Genomic DNA, 16,651 nt, shown 5'->3' with positions numbered 1-16,651 from the left:
TTAGGTTTTTGAGACATGTGTATATATATTTATTCATACAACAAAACCTAAAATAGAACCAGTCAAAATTTTATTTACATTTTTAATTGCTCAACCATGGTTAACTGCTAGTTTTATTAATAATTTTTCACACTTTGAAATTGGTAACCATTTTGACGAGAGTGAACTTGACTTTTTTGCCATCCACCAATTTTTTTTAAACGATTTCCATACAGGTACAATTTTATAATTGAAATACAGTTATACAGACTGATTGTAATAAACATGCTAATGATATTCACACAGAGACAATGTTTACAGTTGTAAGTTATGATAGTCTGACCTGATTGCCACCCAATCCATGACAGTAGCTCATGCCGACATTCTCCCCACTTTTGCGGCTCATTGTGTCCAAGCAGTTCTGGGTTTCTGCATTTCTTACCTGCACAATATTTTATCAAATCAAATCAAAATATCTTTATTCCTTCAACATACATAATTATGTACATACAAAAATAGTGTCCTAAAAGTTCTTAATAACTAATGTAACCTAAATCATTTATATTATTGAGTTTATTACTTTTGTAAATATCCGTCTATTGAATGAAGAGCTAAAATAATTAAGTGGTCTTTTAATAATGTTTCAAATTTCTTATTCCCTCTTTTATTGCTACTGGTAATTATCTCAAGAAAGAGTTTTCTATCATATTTATAGAATGTGCATCCCAGCTGAGGCAGTCATCTATTGTAAGGCCTAGAAATGTACTTTTACCTCCTCATTAATACATTAACACACTTAATTTAATTACATTTCTATTATTTTTTGTATGATATGAAACAGTGTTAGTTTTTGGTATGTTAACTGTTAGATTATGGTCAATTCACAAGTTTTTTATTTAAAAAAATGCCAGGATTTATATTTAATTTCAGTTTATTTCAAATTAATATCAACAGCAAATAAACATGCTTTAATTATTTCAAGTATTGTTGTAGTATTTATAGTTAGATCCATAATGTAGCATACAAATAACAGTGGGCCTAATATTGAACCCTGAAGGACACAGTTTTAATTTATTTAGCTCAGATTTTAGTTTTTACTTCAAAGTTATTATTATTTTTGCAAGTTATTTCTACATATTGAAATCTGGTTTCCAACTAGTACTGAAACCATTTATTTGTATGTAATCCCTGTGACTCCTAATTTAGCAAGTTTAAAAATACATATTTTGTGCTGAACTCATCCAAAGGCTTTAATTAGGTCCACACATATGTCAATTACACTTTTTTTCTTTATATATAGCTTCTAAAATCACCTCTATGAAGGTCACTGTTACAGTGACGTACTGCAGTGAGACTATCAGTCTCACTTAAATCAATATTTATTGGACCATTGAAGGATATGAATTAAATTGACCTTTATCAGAGCTGGCACTCATCACTGAAGTGAACCATTGAACCTTCTCTAATTTTAGAAGCCAAATACATGTTTATACAATTTTAAATGTCTTGCAAAATTTCAAAATTAAGAACTTGCAAATTTAAAAAGATTACAGTAAAAACTGTATTCATATTAATCATAAAAAGTATTAATTTATGTTTAATTTGAAATTTCAAGATTACAGCTACACATGATAACTACCTTCTTTTTATTTTGCTAGAAGAAATACTTTCATTCCAAATTAAAAAACTCCTATTATACACGAATTACAATTCACATAAATAAAAATAATAACTGTAAACATATCTACTTCGAGAAATAAAATTACAGAATTCTTTAGTTTCTATTTATTACTAATTGAACTGTTAATAAAAGAGACAAATATATTTTTAAAATTTCTGTTGTAATTTATTATACTTGAGAGATTTAATCCAAATATACACAGAAAATATCAAGGCACAAAAAGAATGTTCTGTTGGACGGCTGTTTCTACTAACCTCTCCCAAGTAGAAGTAATCAAGTGGCATCTGGGACTCTGGGTAAATGTTTTCCAGATACCAACGGAAACTCTTGCAACCGAGTTGTTCTCGTAGTTGCCTTCGTTCTGTCACATCTCCCACGTCCACATTAGCTGCTCCTATATGATAGATACAAAATTTCTTTACTCTAGTACCTTATTATCTAAAAAAATTACTTTATTTTAACACAAAATCTTATTCATCTGTAACTTTTACAAAAAAATGCCATTAGTAATTTAAAAAGTAGTTTAAAAAAAATATTTACGGAATCTATAATTATTTTAATGAGTAAATGTAAAGATTTTTTACGTTTTCATTTTATGAAAGGAAATGATAATTATTATGAAATCAACCCATAAATGTTCAATCGTTCAAATTAGTTTTTCTTTACTAAAAATCCACTTACTACAATCAAATCTGAAGTAAAAGAATATTTTTTTCTGTTAACTAATCAATATTATAACTACTTAGACTCTGTTAGTGGTTAGTTATGCAATATAAAAATCAACAACTTAGTTACTGTTTTGTTTGCACAGAGAAAGGAAACGACACCAAAATCCCAACAGCAATTAAAGACACCTAATGTCCCCATGCAGTAATACATTATCATTATCGAAGCATGCATAGATTGGTTAATTGGAACAAACAGGGTGCCGGGGTAAAGAGGATTTTGGATGAGAACCTTATCAACACTAATACATTACCAACCTTACAACAGAAAACCTTACAGGGAACGAGCCTCTGAAATTACAATACCAAAGTAAAAGTGGTGCGCTGTAAGATATATTACAGATACGGGAGAAAAACAAAAGACAGTGATTTCAGTTGGAGACATTTGTGATCAGTGCAAAAGATCTTTGTGAGGTTAGGATTTTTGTAAGAAGTAACTGGGGCAGAGCTGAATCAATTTTCACAGGGAAGACACATTCAATTTATTAAAAACAGTTGTATCAAAATGTTTTCTTCAGCATACAGTACAGTCTCCATTTACCTGACCATTCAAAATCCAATGTTGTATTTTATAGAATACGGTATAGTGCCACCATTCAGTCTCCCACATTTAGTACTTTGTATCCAACTGCTGGAATTCTAATTGTACAACTACAGATCGGATTAGACCAATTAATTATGATAGTGCTAACAACATTTACTACTGAGAGTAATAATAACAAATATATCAATTAGAACAATATTCATACATCTTATAGGTCAACACAATGCAATAGAAACATAGTACAGGGTCTCCAAAAATGAATGCTGGGATTTTGAATGACCGTTACTTTTATACTATTTAAGATAAGTAATGATTTCAACGTCAAATTGAAGTTGAAATAACAAAGTTTTCAACAAATACACATTGATACTATACTCTCAGTAGTAAACGATGTTAGCACTATCACAAATAATTGGTCTAATTCTGCACAGACCAAGATCAACGTTTCCTCCCATGCTACGGAAAAAATCATGTTTAAATTGTTATCTTAAATAGTTTTTAAGTAACGGCTGCTAAAAAACCCAGCATTGTTTTTCGGAAACCCTGTATTTCTAAATTATGTCCAAATTAAAAACAAAAACTGTAAAATAACTGTTTTAATCTTAACCCTCCACTTTACAACTGGTTATGTTTCAGCCAATTGTGTAACATTTGAAAATGAACATGAAATATGCCTTTATTCAAGAGGCGGAGTTAGGGCTATTTAGCCCTCTCTACCACTAAACCTCAAAACATCTGTAGTACTATTGTTTTTATTGCTAAAAATACTATTAATGAGAAAATATCCATAACTGTACACTATTTTATTCAGAACATTGCTTACAGCTCAAATATGATAAATATTTTTAACATTGTACTTTTAAAATTTGTTTACTATGTAGAATATGGAAAATGTTAAATGTTACATTTCAATTCATTTTTCCAAAACCATAAAATAATCACTACAAACGGCAGAAAAATTATAAAATAGCCAATTTAAAAAATGTTTTTGAAGTAATATGTATAAATTGCAAAAAATTTACTCTATGAAAAAAAGTTATATACAAAATATTAAACTAGTGCACTATCCGGAAAATGCCTGTATGTAGACGAGTTACTGCAGTTTGAACACTTTTATTTTGTTGCCACAGCTGTTAGTCAGTATAACTTAGTTGCTGAACAAAAAGACAAATAATTCACAGTTTTTATGGGTGCTGAGTATAGCATAATGTGTATGAACACAAACACAACCAGTTTCAATGTTGAATTGCTGATGAGTCACCAACTAAACTTTTCATTAGCGTGATTATTTGCTACATAACATCAATTAGTTAAATTTTATAATTAAATTTCAGTGTATATATTACATGTCATATTTGGTTAACAAAAACATTTTAATGACTTAAGCATGATTGTGTATGCATTTGCCTATTATCCAACATAACAACTTATCAGCTGCCAATTCAGATCAAATAAATGAGACTGTACTGCATTTGTCCTGTTTGTATCTATCAGAACAAACTTGTAGTACTGTAAAGTCATAAAAGTATGTAGAATTGAAACTTTCGAGTAATAAACATTTTAATAGTTTCCTACTAACTGAACAAGCATTACTGGCATAGACAAAATTTCACATATTTCTTAAAACACTAGAAACAAAACGAACAGCTCGCAAAAAACACTTAAAAAATTTCTTAGCTGTTATTTTTTCTTTTTAAAGGATAGAGTAAAATCTATGTACTTTTGAAATTTATTAGTTTTTCACTAATTATTCACAACTGTTCAAAACATTCACTAATGACAAAAACAAAAGTTGTAGACACACAGAACAAAAATTAGTGACAATGAACATTTGGAAATAAAGGGAAAAATTAAGTCAAAATGCGGACCTTTAACCCTTTGAGTGTCACAAAGAAAAATTTTCGTTATACATAATTTATTTTTTTCTGCATATCAAACATACCATGCCTAGTAATGGAGAAGTTACCCTGTACATTTGGTAAAAAACTGTATATAGAGTACCAGGTTGTACCCATGATAACCATATATATTAATGTTAAAAAGTTCACTTTTCCTAGACAAAGCTAAAACTCTTATTATTTTATCAAACTAAAGGTTAATTTAAATTATAAAAATTTGCAAATGTTAAAATCTATTTATTTAAAAAATATGTTTAGTATTGAAAGCGAAAAAAACTCAAGAGTGATAACAAAAAAATCATTGATTAAAAAAACTAATTATTTTTGTAAAACAAAGATTCATTAGAGCTCACAAATACTTATGGTATTGTAACACTATAAAAGTTTAAAATAATTTAAAACGTAATATATAATCACAACTGGCCTAAGGGCATTTCTTACTGATCATTGTAGTTTTCAAGTACCACGATTACAGAGGATACCCACACTCATTAAAAACATTATTTGTCTTGTAAATTTTCCTGCCTTTTCCATGTAGTAAATGTAAAAAAATCCACCTCTGTAGAAGCGACAATAATAACCAGTACAAATGTTATACTAAAGTTAATTAAACACTATTTTTAATTCTATTAAAAAAAATGACACCATATAATGTAGTTTAAAAAACAGCTGGTGGGTGATAAATATTTTATTTGTTCTTTCATAATGATAGTCTTTTAAATAAAATAAAATATTTTAGTTAAACTATTTGAAAAATGATTCAATTGTTGAACACTAGAAAACTATGAATATAAGAATATGATCTGATCTACTTTGGTGACAACAGATTGTTATAGTAATTTTCTTCCATTGATGTTAAGTGATTGTATAGTAAACTGTTTAACTGTGGTAATCAAAGGGTTAATTTGTATTGCCTACAAAATCTGAGGAATTCAAAGAAAAGGTTACATTGTTAAAGTGTCTAATGCAATTGCAAACACATCCAACAGTAATTGAGATTAACTTATGAAATATACAGAGGAGATAATGAACTATTTGTTAAACAAAAGGCCAATGAACAAAAACGAATACAAAGGGGAGAATATGAATTGTGTGAGAGCTGCTCTGCCCCGTGGGGGTGGACAGTAGGGGGAGGCAGCTGACCTGGGTTAATGCTGTAGTAAAAGTGTTTCCAGTCGTCAAGCCACACCTCGGCCAGCCGGGCATTGTTGTGGTTGACCACTTTGCTGGTCCCGCCAGGGAAGCTGTAGGGGGTGGACTTGCGGAACACGTGGCCCACGTGCGAGCAGGTGCAGATCTCCAGCACCCCCCCGCACATCCAGATCTACACACTCATACCTCAGTATCGCTGACCAGTACTGAGGAGGAGTTCTCTACTCTACCACATTATAGACAAGAATATCTGACAAACGAATATATCTACTGTCCAACGTTGCCAGGAAAATCTATCCAAAAAAATATCCTTATCAACACTAAAAAAGAAGAGTTTTCTCTAAAACAGTATTGGGAGGAAAATGTTGAAATAAATTTCATTGTCTCAATTTTATAATAATAATGATATCATAAGGAAAAATGTTATACTGCAAAACTGAGTCTATGAAAAATGTCTGAACTGCATAACACTGAGCAGAATATGTGTCTAAACATTTCACTATTGCTGATCAAGGAGATTATTTGTAAAAACTCAAACTTTTATTTTTTTTATACAAATTAATATAATATCCTTTAAAACGATAATTTTTCCGGAACAATAATTTCAACAATTCCTAAAGAGTAATTTTTAAACTTCAATCCTACGGACTTTGCTGATTCTACATAGTCCTTTAACCAAGGTATTATTTCTATAGATGTTTCTTCATCTGGCACACAAATATTGACACAATATTTTTAAATTTCTTTATACCATGAACTGAAAATACTTAAGGACTTACCAAAATTAAATATTTTGAAACATTGCTTCTATTCGGAAAAGAACTGTTGTTTTTTATTACATGTAAATCTGTGCAATGTTAATCTGTGTTGTAAATGGTCACCCCATATCCAGCATTTTGTGTTTACTATATCGTCTCACTAGCTGGACAAACTTGCTCTAAATATGTTTAACCAGGAAATGAAAATTACCATTATGTTAAAGTGATAAATGTATAGTATACAAATATGTTTACATGACACGAATGAAGTTTTATTTATAATTTTCATACAAATTAAATTTTGTAACATAATTTTTGTGTATATAATCAAAAATATTTCATTTAGTTTCGTGGGATTAAACACACTATTATCTTTACGAGTTATTTAACAAAAGCAGGAGTTTAATATCTAAGAGTATTTTTATGAGAACCGATTTGGCTAAATGTTTCCAAAAATTGGTTTGTGTAGCGTACTGAATTTGCACCATTTAGATAATATTTTGTTGTATTAACAATAATTATAGTAACAATTTCTGCGGAATTGAAAATCTTTGATTAATTTTTTAAAAGCAACATTTAAAATAGCAGTTCTCCTTACATTTGTTCATTTTACATTCCTATTTCTGAATTATTATGGACCCAAAATAACTGAGAAGCAAAAAAAGTGGTATGGGTAAATTTGAGAGCATTGTGATTGAGACCATTCCACTCATAAACAACAAGAGTCAGCACTGTTACCAACCTATAATAATATATCAATAGATTGGGGGAAATATTTTCAGCTAATCGGTAATTATTCTGTGACTGCAATATGAATGACATAATACAATCAAAATACCTCATCAACATTATTTTTCTAACAGTCAATAGATTCTATAACTTTTAAAAGTTTATAAGATAATTTTTATGACATTCGGCTTATGCTATTTTATAATTTTGTTTACAGTAAGGGAAAAAATATGAAATTTAGTTCTATCTGTTGGTATTGGCCTGCTAGTGAAACATGACAGCTTGACACAATAACCAATTACATATTGCATTGTAAATATATTATAATTACACATTTGTATTGTAAATTTCATAGAGGCTAATTCTAAATCTAAATTTGAATGTTTTAAATAAACAACCGTTAAAAATAAATGTTAAGTAAATTAGAAAACAAATTATTCAATTCATTAAAAAGATTCAATTTTGAAGATTAATGCATTTACTATAATCTCACATGAAATACATTTGATGGAGTTTGAATACCTACCTGGTTTCATTCACTTTATTTTCCATGGGTCACATTTTAGAATATAAGACTTTTCAACCTTTCAATACCTATTTGCAATCTAGTGAATATGCTTCTAGCAAAGTTTATTGATTAAAAAAAAAGTAATAGCTGTCTATACTTCTAAGAATAAAAAAAGTACTTCTAAATCATACGCAAATTATACAACACAACAGAGGGAACCAAAACAAAATTCATAAATAACAAAAACCAACAGAAACACAAAACAAACATAAGCAAGGAACTAGGATGGAATAAATTAGGAGGGAAAAAGCATGAATCACACATTAACTGATCATCCTATATGTATTATATGGTTGGTTAATAGTTAGTCACAAAAACGTAACGCACAATAATTTTTATTTCCTTTGTAGTAAATAAAAATCAAATTCCGATAAGCTCAGAAAACTTCACTGTTAATATGTTAGTTTAATCTGTAACTTATGCGTCTTTACATGTAAAACTAAGTTTAAAACTTTTATCACAAAACAAGCAAATGTCATGCTGAGGCTAAGAAATGCACAGATAAATATTTTGATTTTTACTGAATTTTTTAAGTGTCTTTAAATAACAAATTTTATTTCTGCTCTTCTTTTATCATATTTAAACTAGTCTGTATTTAATATTGATTGATATAGATTTTCTTCAGCCTATATATTCACAGATTACATGAGTGTATAAAACTCATTATATATCTTACAGTTATTTAATCTTACGATTCAATATGTTTATCAAGCACATGCATTATATTGAAGAAACTGAAAAAAACTATGTTATATTTATTAACTCATTAATAATGTCTTACTTTTGCACAATGAAGGTTCTAAATATTTTAATACAACTTACAGAAAATTTGATTAAAAAGATTTTGATGCAGCCTTCTGTTGATATTAACTACTTTTCAGTATTATTGACTGAGGACCAAGAATATCCTCAAGTATAATTTTAGTTCCAAATTTACTCAAATTTTTAAAAATGTGATGTATTTTACGTTATTAATTCTGTTTTGAAATATTCAAACCTTACAATTTTTTTAAATTGATCATTTCATTTTTTATATAACACAACCTCATAACGATGCAAGATAAAGTTACAAAATAACATTATTTATGATTACAGCTAAATCCAGTAACAATCCCAATTTCTGTGCATTTCTGCAGGTGAGTAAGCAATGTTTGTCGCGCGCGCGAAGCACCTTTCTACCTGGATTCATCGCGTAATAGAAATCCCGCCATTCGTCCATCCAGACTTCGGCCACTCGTGCCGCGTTGTGCAACACGATTTTGGACACGCCTCCGGGGAATGTATAGGGGGATTTGTCACGGAATACGTGACCAACATGGGAACAAGGGATGATTTCCAAAATACCGCCACACTGCCATACCTACGGACAGACTCTGATACATGAAACAAGAGAACAGAACAAACTGAAAAATGATTAACTAAAAGTAGGAAAGTTTCCAAAAGAGTAAGATGCTAAATGGAACTAAAAAAATTTTAAAAGAACGATCACTAACAATGTAGTGTGTTTTTAAACAAAATCTAAAATATTTAGTATTTTAGTATGCTGTCAAAATTAATTACTTACAAGGTTTGTGAATTAATTAAATTTATAAAGAATTAAGGACATAGATATACATTTTATGCATAAACCAGTATTAACAAATAGAGACGTTACTTTCAATAAAACTCCTGATAAATATATTTATTAAAAATAACGTGGATTATAATTCTTTAAGTCGGTTGATAGACAACCAGCAAGGCACCTAAATTGAGCCCTATTAAAGTTACACGTAAATAAATCACAATTAACACTGATATTTTATAATTACTGTTTGTTTCCTCAGTGGAGATAAGAGTATAACAAATTTCTGATCTCACTTTGAAAGCAGAATTTTACATTCTTTTACCTGCTCTGAGGCAGCCATCACAATGAAAAACATTAGTGTTATTATGACTTACTATTTCTGACTTCTCCATGCTCCATTTAAGCGAGTCTTATATCCTTATTACCTGCCCTAATCTTCCTGGGCCAAAGCACTTCTCAAAACCACAAAAAGAGTTTTTCTCACTTCTAAAACTTGTACATTACTTAAATGTTCACATAACTGAAAATTAGGACATAATAAATAAATTAACACAACTGAGGGCCATTGTGAGATGCGGCAAAATGGTGGCTACCTTCTATATCATTCTCTACCACACAGTCCTTAACACTTCAGATATGGATCAGTCTGCCAATATTGATGTCTAATAATACATATTTCTACATTTCTAAATGTTGGCAAACATTTTTTCTTGTAGATGAAAATTTTACTAACATGGCTGTGGTTTATGATTTCATTTCAGTTATTATTTTCGTATTTCCATTTCTATTTGATTGTATATTATTGAATCTGCTGTACTTTGTAATATTTTTTACAAGATTTTCATGATTCTTTATTGAAGTTTTACTTAGTTACAGTAGAAATTTATAAACCTTAAATTGTAAAAATGATTTATTGTTAAAAGTGCCTTATAATTTACTTGTTGCTTACTTATAATTACTTTTCTTGGAAAAAAAACCTTTTAGTTTTAAAAATTCTTTATAACATACAAAACTTAAACTGGATTTACAAGTTTAAAATACTTTTTATCATCCCAAATTGTGTCTCTGTGGCAAAATTGTAAAATTATATAGTTTTCTAAGCCACTAAATTTTAAATTAACTGTGTCATTAAAAGAATTTATATATACATAATTAATTACAGAATATAATGTGTGTTTAATTGTATTAAATAATTATTTACTAATTTAAGCAATAATTTTGTTGAGTGCACTTAGGAAGTTGACTAACGAGCAAATTACACATGTAGTCTTGATGCCATAAATAAATATCCTACAAATTGTCAACTCAGACTCCTTATAATCCTTCACATGTAAGCAAAATCTGATTTCTTTACTATAAAGTAACTTATGTTAAACAATCACAATAAAGTTATAAATTATATTTATGTAAGATTGAGATTGTTTAGTTTTAAATATTATTACAATTGCCCTCACTGTGATGTTTCTGTTCGTTCCGATAAGATCAAGAAACAAATATTAGTGTAGGGTCATGGATAACTCAGTATATAACTTGGAGTCATAAATCATTACAGGACCCCAAAATATATTGACAAAATATAATTATAATAACTGGAACAACTGTTTCGATTACAGATGGTAGAATAAAATGTACGATTATGGAAGTGGATTGATAACAATGATTGTTAACAATAACAAGATAATGTTGATTTTCAATTCATCAGCATATACTTGATTCTACAATCTATTGCTTTCACTTTCAAGACAGATTTTATGAACACTAGTAATGACCAAGTTTAATGTTCGATTTAATACTGATATTGGTGTATATTGAATTTTAATTCGTAATACCAGTAAAGAAATTTTGAACTGACTGCTAAATCGTGTCTGTATTATGTTCAATCAATATTATTGTTGAAGGATAGACAGCTGTTTTGGTTGTTTCTGAACCAAAATTCATAAAGAGCTCTTTAATATTTTGTACTAAAGACCATAACACACCCCATCTACCACACTACTACTACTACACAACAGCCAGTCTGTTGGCTGGGATCACTAACTCACCCGAAAACTCATCTCCAGGTTCTCTCCACCCCAAATATCCATGCCCTCATCATACGCCCCCAACTCATAGAAGTAATCCTTGTCTATGGAAAACAGCCCTCCTGCCATGGTGGGAGTGCGTAGTGGTGCTGTCCTGTCACCACCTCTCCTTGCCATCTCTCTCTGGGGCACCCGGTACCTGACATGATAACACTTCTGTGTAAATACTTTTTAATATTTCACCATTATAAGCTATGTCAATGACTTATTACACTTACACACTGACATCGTAAGTCAACAACACAGACACTGTTATTCCCCATTTTCACCAGGTTTTAAAATAGTATATCACAATAGAAATAATCATTACATAACTGTTTACAATATATAAAATAGGAACAAATGTTCATAATTACGCCAGCCTACAAACCACATACAGCCAATTAAACTTGTGGCTCGCTATTTTGCACTTATTGTACAGTAAAACATATTCTGACTCGAAATATAATCTGCATTGACTAAAACGATGATATTTCAACACTGTATAATGAAAACAATGTAAACCTAAAACAGTTCTAAACAGTAATAAACATTACATATAATGTTGAAAAGATCGGCTGATTTAAACCATACGTTTAGTTAAAAAAAAAAAAAAAACAGCTGTATAAGACAAGCTATGTAAAAAGGACAGATGATTCTTGCTCCATGTAGTGGGAGAAGGAACTGTTTGAAATAGTTCTGACTTCCGCCAATAGATCCCATAGGAATCAACAGAAAGTGGTGTTTACATGAAACTTCTGCAGTTTGCTGACCGAGACGGTCATGTGAAACCACGCTTAAGAGTTAACAAACATTAGTGTGACAAATTTGGAATTTACTTCCATGCTACTAACTTCCAAAAAACTAACAACAGACAAAATTAAAGAAAAAAAACGAATCTACAATAAAAATGCAATAGAGCTCCTTAAAGCACAACTACAAGCCCAAAGCTGGGAAAGTGTAATAATAACTCATGATGTAAATGAAGCATACAATAGATTCAACAGCATAATCCAATCTGCCCTAAATTATGCCCTGCCCATTGAAGACATCAAGAGTTAAAGCTAAACATAAAAGAAACAGTGCTGGGATCAAGAATGTTACCAGGCTCAAGAACGAGTATGTAAAAGCCCTTGATAAACAGCAAACAACCGGATTAGATGAGGACAAAAAACTAGAACATGGGCTAAGAAAGAAAGAGTACGATCAACATCTAAAAAAACTACTTCCGAAGAGAAAACGCTACCGCCCACATCAATAGCTCAGAAAAACAAGGTCAAAAGCTTTATGGTATACTATATAAATGTGAAAGAAGAGCCAGTCCCACCACCGAAAACCAGTTCATCCTTCAAATTAACAACAGAATGATAGATGACCCAAGAAAGAAAGTCTCAAACTCTTTCAATGAATCTCTCAAACAATAGCTGAAAGAACACTACAGAACAGTTGTAACACGATAATGAATACCTACCAGTTTCTCCACCAACAACACATCATATTCTTTACTTTGGACCAATCACTCGAGAAGAAGTCCAAGCATCCATTGACTCTTTGAAACAAAAAAGACTCAGCTGGAATTGATGAGGTTTCAGCCAAAATGTTAAAAATCATCAAATTTGAAATATTAGTACCTTTAACAGACTTAATAAATAAATCACTTTCACAGGGTATATTTCCAGATAAGCTAAAGATTGCCAAGGTCTATCCAAAATACAAGAGCGGACCAACTACGGAAAGAAATAGCTACAGACCAATCTCTCTAACCTCAACATTCTCTAAAATCGTTGAAAAGATTGTGTTAAACAAACTGCTGCATCACCTAGATCAGCATGGGACTCCTCACTGAACAGCAGCACGGGTTCCTCAAAGGCAGATCTACAACTACAGCTGTAATTCAACTGACTGAGCACATCTTAAACCAACTAGAAGATGGCTGCATTTCTACAAGCCTGTTCCTTGATTTCAGCAAGGCTTTTGACTGCCTGAACCATGACCTCCTTCTGCTCAAACTGAGGAACTTGGGTGTGGGAGAGGAAGCAGCAAAATGGTTTAACAGCTACCTTAGTGATAGGAAACAGATAGTGGAAATAGCCTATACAAAAAACAGCACAAGATATAAGGGCCCAATCCAGAGCTGTTAACATACAAAGGGGTGTACCGCAGGGCTCTGTACTGGGACCAGTCCTCTTCCTCCTTCTCACGAACGACTTCCCTAGTTGGATTGGTGAAGATGGACATACCGTCATGTATGCCGACGACACAGTCCTAACGTTTGCCGATAAGACACCAGAATTACTAAATGAAAGGGCCAGTACACAATTCCACAGGACTAAGCAATACTGCTCCTCCAACGATCTGGCCCTGAATGAAAACAAAACAGTACAGATGACTTTCACCACCAAACAAACTGACACTGCTGTATCGCTACCTGGACTTGTAAACTGAAAACACCACGAAATATCTGGGCATCATAATTGACTCTAAGCTGTCATGGAAACCTCATATAGACCAGCTCTGCAAGAAACTATGCTCTGGGATCTACGTCATACGCAGAACCAAGCAAGTGTGCAGCTCAGAGGCAGCCAGAGTGGCCTACTTTGCTCTGTTTGAGTCCCCACCTTAGGTATGGCATTGCAACCTGGGGAGGAGCTTCTAAAAACAACCTAGACAAAGTACTCATTAAACAAAAAAGAGCAATTAGATGCCTGGCTAACCTAAACTACAGGGACAGTTGTCGAGAGTCTTTCAAGGAACTGAAAATTCTTACAGCCATCTCACTTTACATCCGAGAAGTAATCCTTCACACCTTCACAACAGCACAACCTAGACACAGGGATCAAACACCAGTACGACACCAGACATGCAACCGATTTCACAATCCCGCAACATCATCTGAGACTGTTTGAACAAAAACCCAGCTATAAAGGTGCCTTATACTTCAACAACCTGCCAGAACACCTCAAGAGAGAACAACCAAAACGTTTCAAGTTTCAGCTGACGACCTGGCTCCTGGAACGACCCTTCTACTCAGGAGGCAGAATTTTTTAAATAACCAACTATAACCTATGTATTTTTGACGCATTACTGTTTCTTGATGAATATGTGAATAAAGAGTTGTCTATTGTCTATTGTCTATTGCTGTTTTTATTACGACCCTCTTCTAGATTGTATATATCAAAGGTTGACAAAAAAGAAAAGTGATTGGATAGGGATGGAGCATACTGAAGGCATATGATTGGTGACATATTATTTTGTAACCTTATTGTAATGATGAAGATTTTCAGTCACTTACCACCTAAAGTTAAGCTTCCAGTTGAACCCTCCCCATGTCATATCCGAGGCTGTGATGTACTCGAAGGTCTCATCCGATATCACATCGATGATGGGGCACACCACAGTTTTTCTGAACAATAAAAAGATAAAATTAATTTCTCTTGTTTATTTTTGTACTTTTTCTATATATTATAAGAAAAATAGAGATGGAACTTTTCATTTTTAAAACTGTTATGACGCTTACAGTATAAACTATTCTGCCAAGCGCCACATGACAAATCAAACCTCATGAGAACTATATAAATTTGAATGAACAATGACAATTAATTATAAAGACTTTCAAGAAATAGTTTAGTGGTGGAGTTAAAATAGAAATAATTAGGACTGTGAAAATTCTTATTGATAAATTGCTGAAATTAAAGAATTTCAAACATTTAACAATGTTAAGTGTTACAAAAAACTGAATCACAATGTATGAAGAACAGGTACCCATTCTCTTCATAAGATGTTAAGGCCTAATAAAGCGGAGAATAAAAAACATAACTAAAAATGCCTTATAAAACTTTATAATAGAACAAATACTGTATGTCTTATGTCAAAACCTTTACTTGAACCTAATACCAAGGAAATAAGAAATGAAAAAAGAACACCATAGCACAATTCCTTCACGCAGTGGCCAAAAGGAATCTAAGGAGGAAATGTCATCAATCGCCGGTAGATCTAGAATACTGAACTGACAGATACTCCATAGAAGTAATAAAAGATGGGCTTTAGTTAAATGTACAACTAGAGGATAAATAACATCATAAAACAGGGTGGAAGTTTCAGGTTTCAACATGATAATATTGTATCTACTTATAATTATAGAAGTTTCTTCCCTAAAACTCTGAATTGTTTAGCTGCTTAATCATTTATATGTATGTGCATATGTGTATATAAATACTATTTTATAATTAATTATTTTAAAGTATCTGGTACTAGTTCATTTAAATAATCCTTTAAACTGCATACAGGCCATTAAATCTAATTTTAGTTTGTGAAAAAATGTTAGGTTCAAGATTATAATTAAAAATTAATTATCCAATTTAAATTCAATGTTTAATGTCAACTTTTCCCTTTGCTTATGGCTGTATTGTGAAATTGTCAATGATTTTAAATATCCGTATGACAAATAAAGACTTATTATTATCAGTATTATTATAGTCAGTACAATTCTAGTTATTGAAGATTCTGCTTCCCAACATCTTCATTATATAAACAAGATGGAAGAAAATCTGCAAGCTCAAATTACTGAGATGAGACTATATGGGGAATGATGCTACAAAAACTTGATTTTTCTAAAACACAACAAATGTAACATGGTTGAGACTGGTTATGACTTGGTCTTGTTATTCCTCACAGAGAGTTCTATCTTCCTGGCTCACTTATACTGATCGTATACTATTACAGTAAACCATGATTTGATGTTGCCTCAGACAAATATTTAGCATTCAGGAAGAATAACATGTAACAATTAAATTTGAATGCAAACTTATAAAATCTATGGTAAGAACATTTTTAATGCTGCAGCAACTGGATAGTGATAATCTTTTACAGCATGGGCTGCAAATATATCCGAAGCATTCAAATGGCATAAAAATGATTGTGAAGACATCACCAATGATTTGTGCTCTAGCAGAGTAACTTCAGTGAATATAGATGCTATCATTAAAAACGTTAA

General features: G+C 31.3%; 1 protein-coding gene across 2 annotated transcripts in view; it reads right to left on the bottom strand.

The window, feature by feature from the left end:
* The window catches only part of LOC124362952 (polypeptide N-acetylgalactosaminyltransferase 5), a 79,454-nt gene that overhangs the window by 8,515 nt on the left and 54,288 nt on the right, over positions 1-16,651 (bottom strand). The window contains exons 6-10 of one of the 2 annotated variants that reach the window (XM_046817855.1): positions 14,951-15,061; positions 11,641-11,818; positions 5,971-6,151; positions 1,915-2,054; positions 323-421 (exon numbers count right to left, since the gene is read on the bottom strand). In XM_046817855.1, the coding sequence (XP_046673811.1) occupies positions 323-421; positions 1,915-2,054; positions 5,971-6,151; positions 11,641-11,818; positions 14,951-15,061 (709 nt within the window). Of the gene's footprint in view, positions 1-322; positions 422-1,914; positions 2,055-5,970; positions 6,152-9,213; positions 9,395-11,640; positions 11,819-14,950; positions 15,062-16,651 lie in introns of both variants that reach the window. The other variant, XM_046817854.1, reaches the window with a different exon arrangement.

Source organism: Homalodisca vitripennis, chromosome 5, assembly GCF_021130785.1.
Source record: "Homalodisca vitripennis isolate AUS2020 chromosome 5, UT_GWSS_2.1, whole genome shotgun sequence".
Taxonomy (NCBI): domain Eukaryota; kingdom Metazoa; phylum Arthropoda; class Insecta; order Hemiptera; family Cicadellidae; genus Homalodisca; species Homalodisca vitripennis.
This window is presented reverse-complemented; position numbering and strand designations above follow the sequence as displayed.